Source organism: Stylophora pistillata, chromosome 12 (assembly GCF_964205215.1).
Source record: "Stylophora pistillata chromosome 12, jaStyPist1.2, whole genome shotgun sequence".
In the NCBI taxonomy this organism is placed as follows: Eukaryota; Metazoa; Cnidaria; class Anthozoa; order Scleractinia; family Pocilloporidae; genus Stylophora; species Stylophora pistillata.
In genome coordinates this window covers 4,097,567-4,109,877 of record NC_142530.1, presented here as the reverse complement: position 1 = coordinate 4,109,877, position 12,311 = coordinate 4,097,567, and the positions used below count along the sequence as shown (strand labels likewise).

Sequence of the window (12,311 nt, the reverse complement as noted above, 5' to 3'; positions counted from 1 at the left end):
AACATGGGGATACAACTGGTTTGCCACAGGTGCAGCGTATCTTGGCCTTATACGTTTTTCCACACCTACCTCGGGTACAAGAAATTCTCCAGCTACTTCAGATCGTACAAATACTTCACCTACTTCAGTTGCTATAGATGCTTTACCTTCTTCAAGTCCTGCAAATACTTCAGCTACTTTATCTACTACAGATGCTCCTTAAATTAAAGGAAATCTGATCCCTAAGTAAACTCATCGATTATCATCTAAAGTTTTCTTTCCTATGTACATTTTGACTTGAGTTAAGTTTATTATTGTTATTGTTATTAATACTATTATTGTTAATGTTATCATTATAATTATGGTTGTTCAGTGCGTTATGTTTTCCTCTTGCAGGCTGTGGCTCCATGAGAAACAATTTGCTGAAAAGTCCTGGATATCCAAATAACTATCCGCGAAATATGTATTGTGTATATCATGTTAATATTACCCACGGAATGGCTTTGAGAATCTATTTCGATGATTTCCATCTTAAAAACGACTTACTATGCTGGTACGTATTTTTTATTCTGTTGTTGTAACAGGAGTTGATGTTGATTTTACCATCCTTATAAGAGAAAAAAACATCTTTTTTTTCCCATTTCAGCTTTTGTTCATGTGAAGCGCTTATTAGAATAATAATGTCAAAGATGATAATGCTGATAATGATAATGATAATTATTTGAGTTTAAATAGAGCTCAAATGACAATTATGCACATGTACACGGCGAGGTGAACCAAGAAAGGTCTGGATTAATGCAAAAGAATGATGCAGACGAACAGTAAAATAATGGGGCAGAAAGGAAAAGCTTTTATAGCCAAGGGACACCGCAGAAATACGTTTTTTAAGGCACGATACAGTATTTTATTGGTCAGCGGACACCTCAACGAAACCATAAAATGCCGTTAAATTTTACAATGTTTTCACCGTGAGTCAAATCGACAGCGTAAAGGGGCAAAACTTAGAAAGAATACTGTAAACTTAGCTTTGAAACTCCGTTCACCTTTTGGATAGTTCTCAAGCTTAATTATATAATTTGCCAAAGCCGAACTGAAGTTGCACACGATATGAAATTGTTGTTTTTCGCTGGCGGCTCTGTGGCAACTAAGTTTTGTTTATAGTAGAGCATAAGCACTGAGGCTAAAAATGAGACGGTTTTTGAATGGCTGAAGCGGTGATCCGAGGACGCTGCACCATCAGGTTTGTAAAGCAGTGGCTTGAACCGTATAAATCGGCATGTCAACGGCATTCCGGTCAGATTCTCCGAGAAGACAAAACATGCCCGTGTAGCACGGACACCCTATCCCCACTCGTTACTGTATGTATCAAAGGTGGCAAAAAACCTATGACTGTAACATGTATAGGACTAAAGCCCCCAAAAATACAAAAATTGGCTCAACTAGAGGAAGAATAAACCCAGGTATGTTTAAGTACAAAATGTCCATTGTAATGGTAATAAATTAAGTTTTCACTTTCCATCTTAGTTTGTAATTTTTTTTCTAAGCTGTAATTTTTTTTCTGAGCAATAATTTTACTTTCCCAAAAAGTATTTGTTTCCCATCACAATTATGAATAGTTTGTAGTAAGTCTTTTTTATGCTGCTCTTCCTTCACTAATCATTTTATTTTATTTCTTTCTCTTTGCATTCTCTTTTCTTTCTTTACTAACTTACTTCCATCTGCAACATAAAATGTAGTAAGCTAACAGAATACTTCTGGTCTATATAGCTCCCTGATTCACAAAGTAACATTGCCATCTTGGTACTACTAGAAAACAAATTTTTAAAAAAACGAATGTTTAAAAAACAAAAGTACTGTAAGGTAAAATAACTATAATAATTTAATTTAATTGATTTATGTGAATAAAGCACTGTATTGTCTTTTCTCATATTGCAACAGCCTTGAATGAATCAACTATCTTCTAAACTTGATTTCTTATATTCAGAAGCTGCCTGAATTATAAACAAAGAACTTATGTTGGGTGTTTATTGAGGTGGAAAGAACATAATGATTTTGATGATTAATCTTCCAAATTAGAAATGTCAGAGGGAAATTATCAGAAGTATTTCTGAAGTCAAAGTTGTTTGTTAAAAATGTTCAGGAGAATATTGATTTGATTAAGTCAGCTGTCAATTCCCAGTTAACACTAAGTCATGAGGAGTAACCAAAAGCTTGTAATTAGCCTGTGTACTGCTGTGCCCATCCAGTCAAATAAAAATCAGGGATGGGATAGTCCCAAACGTAAACAATGATAGCACCATACAAATGTCCTTTTCCCAACTTATTTCTGGGGAGGGGAGCACTGGTATAGCTACACTAGTTGTAGTCAATAAGATATTCTTAACTAATTTCGGCAATATACATATATTTTGCCACCTTGAAAGAAAATGGCTACAAGTCAAATAGGAATGTTTCATAACAATGCTCTGTAGGGATATGATGTAATATTACTGATGAGGATCATAATTATCCTTACAGTGGCAGAGCATGTGATGTGTATGTAAAGCAAAGCAAAGCTAATCTTAAAAAAAATTAATGGAAGAAGAGTAGTTGATTATTTGCATAAATTAATGCAATGCACATGCAAGATAGTGGAATATACTTCAGGTAAACATGCATGTGCCTGTAAAAGTTTCAAATGACTGAGTTATAAAAATTTAATAATAATGATAAAAAAAGTGGGTTTCATTGAAAATGCTTTCGTGTAAAACAATTAGAGCTGTTTGGGAAGTTAAAGTAGCTGTTGTTGCAACAGAATAACGCTTGTTTAGTGATGTTTACAAAGGAAGTGGAAATCGAAGAAATTGTGAATTGTTTGCTGAGCTAAGGCTCGACAAACATTATTATATAGGCGATTGATTGAGGGCGCTGAAAATATGCAATATTTGAGACCGTCCAACATGATCGGTTCATTTATAATTTATCTTGAATGAAGCCTTTATTGACAGCATATTTCTTGATATAGGTCTGACTATGTAAAGATTTCCAACTCAAATGGGGACAAATTTGGTAGATACTGCGGAAAGAAGACTGGAAAAACAGTTTATGTATGGGGAGCCTTCGCCGAGATCACATTCCGCTCCTCGGACTATAGTATGCAGGAAAGGGGATTCTCCCTGCTCTTCTCCTTCATTGGTAAGTGCATAGACCATTAAAAAGGGTTAACTGTAAAAACTCAATGGAAGAACCTTTCTCGATGTGAAATGCGGATACAACCGGTTTGCCACAGGTGTCGTAGGGTCTTCTACGAGTCCTGACTATACTGCAGCGTATCTTGGTCTTATACGTTATTCCACATCTACCTCGGGTCCTAGAAATTCTCCAGCTATTTCAGGTCGTACAAATACTTCAGCTATTTCGGTTACTATAGATGCTTTAGCTTCTTCTGGTCCTACAGATACTTTAGCTACTTTACCTACTACAGATGCTCCGTAAATTAAAGGAAATCAGATCACTAAGTAAACTCATCGTTTATCATCTAAAGTTTTTTTTCCTTTGTACATTTTGAAAGGGGCTATCATTGTTTTTTTTTTCAGTTTGGGAATAGGTTTTTTTATTTCATTAAAGCTAAAGAAAAACATCCAAACTGCAGCGTTGGCTGAAATATAAAAGAATTGGTTCATACATAAGCTGTGCATTCATTGAGATCTGAAGCGCTTACGACGGTTTGAGAGACTCCCAAGCGTCTTTCATGCTCTCCAGACTTCCTGTGTGCTTCATATTTCGATGGACCAATTGGTAGATAATTGATATAGTATTAGATTTTAAATTTTGACATTCCCTTAATTGAAGTTGAGCCTCTCAGTTTCTATATTTACTTTCCAGATGTTCGATATCACTGATATATGAACCAGATTCAAATTGAAATCGTAATCAGTAATCGGTTTGGAGCGACTTGACTTTTGTCATTTTCTTTTTATCGTTGCTCTGTCAATGGGCTTTTTCCTCGACAGTTTTGTTATTTGTTTATTTATTGATTTGCTTAATTAACTTTTTTATCGATTTATATCTAAGTAGGTATAATGGTAACTGAGTAGAGTGCAATTCGGGCTGAAATCATACGCGTGATTTCAAAATCGAACGGGCGCGCAGGACGAGTTCGATTTGAAATCACAAGTATGATTTCAGACCAAAATTGCACAACACGAGGTTCAATTACCACTACATTACATCCATTTTGAAATCGCCCAAATACAGGACTTGGTCAATTCAAATAATTTATTGATGCAGTACTGAGCCGGTTTTTAAATAAAAGCGTAACCAGAAATGTGTCTACATCTTATTTTGTATGCACAACAGAAAGACATTGACGTCATGTGTCAGAAACTCAGTCGAGCGTAAAATGATGCCATTTAGAGCAAAAAATGGTGCGATTCGTGAATAAATCGCACCAATTAGAGCCAGTCAGATTACAGGGATCACCAGTGATTTCAAAATGGAGGTAAAAAAGCTATAAACTCTACAAATGTATCTTTTTATTTCATAGAGTCCCCAATTAGCTCATATAGCTAATTTATAGTGCATAAAAGCTTGAATTAAGTTTATTATTATTACTATTGTTATTATTATTATTACTATTATTATTATTATTATTATTATTATTATTATTAATGTTGTCATTATAATTATCGTTGTTCAGTGCGTTATGTTTTCCTTTCGCAGGTTGTGGCTCCGCGAGAAACAATTCACTCAAAAGTCCTGGGTATCCAAAGAACTATCCGCAAAAAATGTATTGTGTATATCATGTTAATATTACCCACGGAATGGCTTTGAGAATCTATTTCGATTATTTTCATCTGGAGAGGGACCCACTGTGCGGGTATGTATTTTTTACTCTGCTGCTGAAACTGAAGTTGACGTTGATGTTACTATCCCCGCAAAGAGAACTAGCATCTATTTAGCCTTTCAGGTTTTTTTTATTTGGAGCGCTTATTATAATAATAATAATATCAAAGATGATGATGCTAATAATGATAATGATGATCAATTGAGTTTAAGTAGAGCTCAAATGGAAACTATCCATATGTACACAGCGAGGTGAACCAAGAAAGGTCTATATTAACGCCAAAGAATAATGCAGAGGAATGGCAAAATGATGAAATAGAAAGGGGAAATCGGAGCTTATGTAACCAAGATGTACTGTTGCTACAAATATACAGAGAAATGAGCCAAAAAGAGACCGAAATCAATGCTTAAAGAGAACACGAGATTGCTTTCTTTTTTTCTTAATACAGTTATGACTATGTGGAGATTGCCAACTCAGATGGGGACACATTTGGTACATACTGCGGAACGAAGACTGGAAAGACAGTTCATGTAACGGGAGCCTTCGCCGTGATCACATTCTCTTCAGACTATTTTGTGCAGAAAAGGGGATTCTCCCTGCTCTTCTCCTTCATTGGTACGTGTATTGAGCATTAGAAAAGGTTAACTGTAAAAAATCAATGGAAGAAACTCTCTCATTTTAAAATGCGGATACAACCGGTTTACAATTCAGATACAACACAGGTGCCACACATCGTATCAGAAGTATAATATCATTAAACGCGCTTTGATACATTACATATATCTTATTAACCAAGCGCGAGGGCCTTACTGGGAGAATATCGGCCCGAGGTCTTGACAGTACGGACCGAGGGCCGATATTCTTCCAGTACGATCCCGAGAAAGCTTGGTTAATAAGACATTTATTACACGACTGAAGTTCAAAGGGACACAAGTGCGGTATCATTCGAGACCATTCGGGACAGTGCCCGGTCCAATACTAAGAGAATATTGGACCGGCAATAGAGCATTTTGATTGGTTGATTTTAGTTATTGGCCCTCTGACTCCCCGAGTCGTGTAATAATACTAATTATTGTTATTATTGTAGTTTCTCTTTCCCCCGAGCCATCTGGTAAAACAAAAATTATTTACTCTTTTCAGGTCTCAACGCTTCTACGAGCAACACAAGTATTACAAAAACTACAGTCTCCCCAACTTCTGCATATGGTATAAATACTATAAACATTTTATTCAACTTTAGAAATGTTTTATATCATTTATAGAGAAATTTTCAAGTAAGAATTAAGCACTATAGAACATTAAGAATCGTATAAATCATAAAAAATAGAATCACTGTGTCAACAATGATTTTCCAAATAAATTCCTTGTGGCTTAGATAAGATTAGATACTTTTACACGGGGTCTGGTGTTTTGAATTAAGTAATGACAAAAAGTCTCCTCCGGATGGGATACTCGTCCATCGCAGGGTTATTCCTCAGCATTAAATTCGCCAGTACCAATTGGAACACCTGGGTGAGGAGAGGCACTGTGAGTGTAAAGAGTCTTGCTTAAGAGCACAACACATTTCCTCGGCTAGGCCACTAGATTCAGAGTCTAGCGCAATAACCACGAGGCCAACACATTTCTCTTAACTCCCGGAATTATGCACCAGACCAATGGTTGCTTAACTTTACCTTGACCCAAATATGAATTTGAACATTATTTTTTGATTACCTTTAATTACCCTATGAACATGTTAAATGTATATATGCATATGAAGGGCTGAAAGTGATCCTGCGTTTATTGAAAAGTTACAATCACTCAGCATTCTGCAGACAAATTCCTATGCAATAGCCAAATCTTTCAAGCAAAGCCAAACCGAGCGGCAAATAAATTAACTCTAAGGATAACACGAAGAACAAACTTTGGATCACGGTTGAAAAGCGTTTACTCACTTAATAATGTGGGAAATCTTGTTTATTTGGGGAGTCGAACCAACCACGGGCGAACATTTGCAAATAAAAAGAGCCAGCACAAAGACGATGTATAAAAACTCCAAACACACTAATGAGGCAAACTGCATTCCCACTCACATAACACATAATTATTCTCTCTTCAACATATTCATTTTATATATATATATTTTGCTTTTTTCAGAATCAGACAGATGTGTAGAAGGATATCCCCTTGATAAAATTACAGACCCAGTAACGATTACGTGTCAATTACGTAATGTGGCCACTTCGCAATATCTACGAACAACACCAAGTCGACCATTGTCTGCAGCTTCTACTAATACTGGTATGTAAAAATGGCAAATTTTAACGTGGGTTGGCATAGTGACGGTAATCTGCAAATTGAACAGAGTTTGGGTGCGCTCCAATTTGAATCTACACCCCAAAGCAACCAGATTTACAATAATATCAATCCAGATGTCTCAAACAGAGATATATAGTAAAACGTGTTTTTATTATGAAGAGACAAGTGTGATAAGCTTATCAAGATAACAAAGTTCAAAGAACATCATGTGGAAGGAGGAAGGGACAAGCTTACTTTTGGCTCATAGACCTTAGTGATGAGTTCGCTTGATTTGGGTGAATTCGTATTCCTTTTTGGCCAGATTCCCTTTCTCTTGTCTTTACAAGCTGCGAGGTCTACATTCATCTTAGGCTCTTTATCTGAAAAAATATAACGTGCCCGTATAAATCAACAATGTGCTGAACGCTTTTTGTATATCTTTATTACATGTAGTTTACGCCGTAGAAAGTGCTGCGTACGGGGTTTTATTCAGAGTTGTTTGTATCAAAAACCCGAACGAGCGAGGTACGAGCGAGTGAGGGCTTTTGACACAAACAACGAGTGAATAGAACCCCGTACAAAGAACTTTCTATGTCGCGAGCTGTTTATTGCACATAACACGAGAATTTTCATTGAAATAATTTTCTGAACGCAAATTAGAAACAAAAACCCACTAACAATGCAAATTTAATGGCAATGGAAAAAATATCGCAGTATATGTATATCAAAGGAATAAAGTCCCGTACGGAAAACTGCACGTACAAAAGTTTTTTTTTTTTTAAATCTAAGTACGATATCAATCAAGCAGTTCTACCAAACGCCAAACATTTCCTGTGCAACAGAACAATCTCTTACAGTAAGAAGCTGCATCAGGCGTGTTTTTATCATTAAGTAGATCTTTACGTTAAATAATTCTTTTCAAAAACTAGAATTGTGCCGGATGGCCTTCGAATTCGCTTAGGCTTTTGCCTGTCACTTCCGAACCATTCTGTGGCCCAGTAAACATTATTTTAAAAAATTTGATATGCGCTTGAAGTATTATGCAACAGAAGATTTTGTTTGTAGCTCTAACAACGCGAGGAATTCTGACTTTTGCGCCTCTACCCAGCAAATTTGATAAGGCTTTGAATAAAGCTTTTGTCTTTAAATATTTCTTTCTCATTTTGGTCTGGCTTTTTTGTAATAGTCTTCGACTAGCATGGGGTAATTTGGTAAACGCGACAAAAATGCACAACGACTTTGAAGTTGGATCGCTGAGTATGCTCGTCGATTATCATTTCAAATTTTGTTTCCTGTGTACATTTTGACTGAAGCTATCATTCTTTTAGTTTGAGAATAAGTTTTTTAACTGCTTTTATTTCATCACAGATTGCTTCGGTCGAATTGTAAACTGCGAGAAAAAAATATTCAAACAGCAGCATTGACAATAATTATAAAACGATTAGTTTCTACGTCAGCTATGTATTGATGGAGATATGAAGCACTCGGGATATTTTGAGAGCACGAGAGAAACTGGACTTGCACTCGGCTGCGTCTCGGGAATCTCTTAAGCATCTTTCGTTCTCTCCAAACTTCCTGCGTGCTTCATATTTCGACGGACCAATTGTTAGATAATTGATATTATATTACAAAATTTTAATATTCCTTCAATTTAATTTGATGCTCCCAGTTTCTATCTGAAATTTACTTTCCAGATGTTCGGTGTCATCAATATATGAACCAGATTCAAAATCGCAATAGGTAATCGGTTCGGAGCGACCTCACTTTTGTCATTCTCTGTTTATCGTTGCTTTATCAGTGGGCTTTTTCTCTTCCGTTTTGGCGCAGTAAAAAAAATTTTCGGTACGGATTCTAGCTTCAACGAATTCTTTATCCTCCTCGTGCTTTTATAATGATATTGATTTCAAAATTCTGATCACAAAGGTGACAATTTTTGAGCTTCAGGGACACATTCGGATGCACTCCGTGTGTCCCTTTCTTGTTCTTATTACGTTTTGACGTTTTCTAGGATCTGTTCCTCAGCAGACGCACGGTAACATAGAGTCGATTCGTTAAACTGAAGAAATTGGGCAAACCACGAGCCCCTCTCACTTTCAGCACGATACATTTTGTTGAATCTTATCATATCTCATGCGATATGATAAGAGATTGACTCACCAAATTCCGAATAAAATAGCACTCAAATGTGAGTGTAGATAATGTAAACAAAGTAGAATTGAACTAGGATCTAGCCCTCTTCGTAAAGTCGTTCCCGCGAACAGATCGCTGGATCATGACACCTTGACAGTTTTTTAACTTCCTTTCGTGCATGCTTCAAGATTACCAATAATAAGTATTAGTTTGAGTGATTAACTTAAATTGATTACAATAAAAAAAAATGGTAAAAGTTGACCACAAGTTGACATTTGTCTAATGCATTATTCATCGCTTTAACAGGTTGCGGCTCTGTGAATGATAACTTACTGAAAAGTCCAAGATATCCAAATGAGTATCCAGAGAATATGCATTGTATATATCGGGTTGATATTCCCCACGGAATGGCTTTGAGAATCTACTTCTATGATTTTCAAATAAAGTACAAAGACTTTTGCAGGTATACTATGTTTAAACTTTTGCGACATCTAGAGTTGATGTTGATGTTACTTCACTTCTGAGATCAGTTTAAATACGAAGAGAAAAATGACCTATTTAGCCTTTTAGGTTTGTTTAATTTCTTTAAGAGAATAAGAAAGAAAATAATAATAATAATAACAATAATTATTATTGTTATGATTATTATTATTATTATTATTATTTTGATATAAGTAGAAGCGACAGGAGACCGACAGGAGAACGAGAGAACTAAAAAGAAAACGCTGTATGATCTAAAGGTTTTCATGGAACTCCTCAAATGTTGCAACGAGGCTAGGGAAATTTTAATTTAATGCCAGGTTTTCAATCTTTACCAAGTATATTTATTGTCCATATAATAAAGAGCAAATTACATGTAAGCTCGAAGATATGAATTTCATGTTCTAGTAACAACAATAATACCCCACGAGTGAGCGCAGAGATCAAGTGAGATATTTTACTTGCCGCTCGAACATCAAATTTATATCGTCTCGCCACTGTGTAATGTTCTCTTTTCTCCTCCCTTTCTATCCAATGTTTCATTGGGAGTGTTCGGGGAGAGTATGATTTTGGAAACTTGCCACGTACATAATTTCGTTTCTTAATTTTTTTAAAATTTAGATTATATATTTTATTATTATTATTATTATTATTATTATTATCATTATTGTGTCTTCTTATTTCCTTGATGTATCTTCGATCTATCAAATTAATAGCAAGTAAAGGCTTTTTTTAGATAGAAAATTGACTTGACTCTTATGATGACTTCCGCACAGGTTGTCGAAAAGTCAGTCACTGCCACTGACAACAGTCCTTCTCAGGACTACACTCACCCGGACGATCAGACTACACCTTCACATGTTACCCCCGGGTTCAAGCCATTTACTACATAGTGTATTGTTGAAGCTAATTTCAATCACTTCACTTCTTCCTAGGGAGTTTGATAAAATTTTAGATTGCAAGAGATTTGAGCTTTTAACTAGAGTAGGAATATCTTTAGCTGTGTGTTTTAATTTCTACAGGGATGACTATGTTGAAATTTCCAATGCAGATGACATTATCTTTGGTAAATACTGTGGAAAGAAGAATGGAACAACGGTTCATGTAACTGGAGACTACGCCTTGATCACTTTCCATTCAAACCCAGAATTGGGTGCAAGAGGATTCTACCTACAGTTCTCCACAACCTTACAATGTCCGTGTAGTACAAAAAAAAAAAGCAGTAACTCTGATAACAAAAATACTCTAAGTGTAGCAATTCAATTAAAAAAAAACTTGCATAATAATACATAGTAATCAATATTACATAATTTCAAATGCAAATGCAACAGTGGTGACAACACAGTTGACTTGCAAGTCTGCGTTAGAGTTAGAGGTGGATGAGAGGAACAATAACACGTAGGAGTTACCATTTCCTTTACCATTTACCATTTACCATTTACCACCTACCATTTATCATTTACCATTTACCATTTACCATTTATCATTTACCATTTACCATTTACCATTTCCATCTAAAGCTATGGCCATCTAATTGACGAACACACCAAATGAAATAACTGCCTTGCTCTTCTGTGCTTCCCCCTTCAGAATCTTAGCATTATTGATATAATATTTTGTTTCCCCGCAGGTGTTGCAGGACCTGCAAACACTGCAGTTACTACGAGTACAACTGTTTCTCCGTCACTTCAGCCACCAGGTGCAGACAGAAACTTAGTATATAAGTTAAAACTACTTTTTATGTTCAGAGCATGGCTCAGCTTGCGACTTGGTCGTGGTTTTATCTTGGCTGTAAAGCTTCGAGCGGCAGGGACAAGAGAAAATAGTGGGGAGATAATACTCAAAGCTCGGTCACTCGTTTTCACGGCTCCGTTGCCTTCGCGTTTATCGAGCGCCAAACAGATAGTCAGCTGCGCAATATTTTGGTTACATGAGCATGCGTTAGTGACAGAATTTATAATGATGTACGCCAACTGAGAAGAGGTACAACTATTTCTCGGTGTCTTTAGATCAATCTTTGAATAAGTCGGTCAATGATTTGCTTAATTTCTATTGTTTGTCTGTTGTCTGTTTGTTTGCTTTTTGGAAAGCGGCACAAGGATGTCAAGGGTTAATTGTGTTTGATACTTACGTTTTAAGAAAAATATTAATTATCACCAAAATAGTATAACTTGTACAGGATTAAGAGTATACACCCTGTAAATGGCTATGAATACATGAAAATAATTTCTGTGAGCTGCAGTTTTTCACATATATCATTTTCATATAACCACAATCATTGATTTATCATTTCACGGGTTTATTACGAACGAACGTAAAGACCAGACTCCAGTTGGCTGATTAGCTCAGTTGGTAGAGCACTGCACCGGTATTGCAGAGGTCGTGGGTTCAAATCCCATAAAGGACTGAAAAATTGTTTGGGCCCTATTTTCACCACTGCTTTAGTGGCGTTCATTACTGCGAAGATCGCATGACAAACGTCTTCTACTTGTCAAGTACGCCCTTGAACAAACTAGGAATGTAAAGCTTAGGCCACATACGCCTTGGTTCTCATACGATCTTCGAGAATAAAACGTGTCAAAAGGCGCTATGAAAGAGAATTTCAATCCAATAAGTTATC

At 36.0% G+C, this 12,311-nt stretch overlaps 1 protein-coding gene across 1 annotated transcript in view; it reads left to right on the top strand.

Moving 5' to 3' along the window:
- Window positions 1-12,311, top strand: part of LOC111325962 (uncharacterized) — a 60,120-nt gene that overhangs the window by 19,776 nt on the left and 28,033 nt on the right. Inside the window, exons 22-31 of the mRNA XM_088741555.1 lie at window positions 376-557; window positions 715-800; window positions 2,984-3,153; window positions 4,681-4,837; window positions 5,253-5,419; window positions 5,945-6,010; window positions 6,941-7,084; window positions 9,518-9,674; window positions 10,714-10,886; window positions 11,322-11,390. Coding sequence (XP_088597681.1) covers window positions 376-557; window positions 715-800; window positions 2,984-3,153; window positions 4,681-4,837; window positions 5,253-5,419; window positions 5,945-6,010; window positions 6,941-7,084; window positions 9,518-9,674; window positions 10,714-10,886; window positions 11,322-11,390 — 1,371 coding nt within the window. The remainder of the gene's footprint in view (window positions 1-375; window positions 558-714; window positions 801-2,983; window positions 3,154-4,680; window positions 4,838-5,252; window positions 5,420-5,944; window positions 6,011-6,940; window positions 7,085-9,517; window positions 9,675-10,713; window positions 10,887-11,321; window positions 11,391-12,311) is intronic.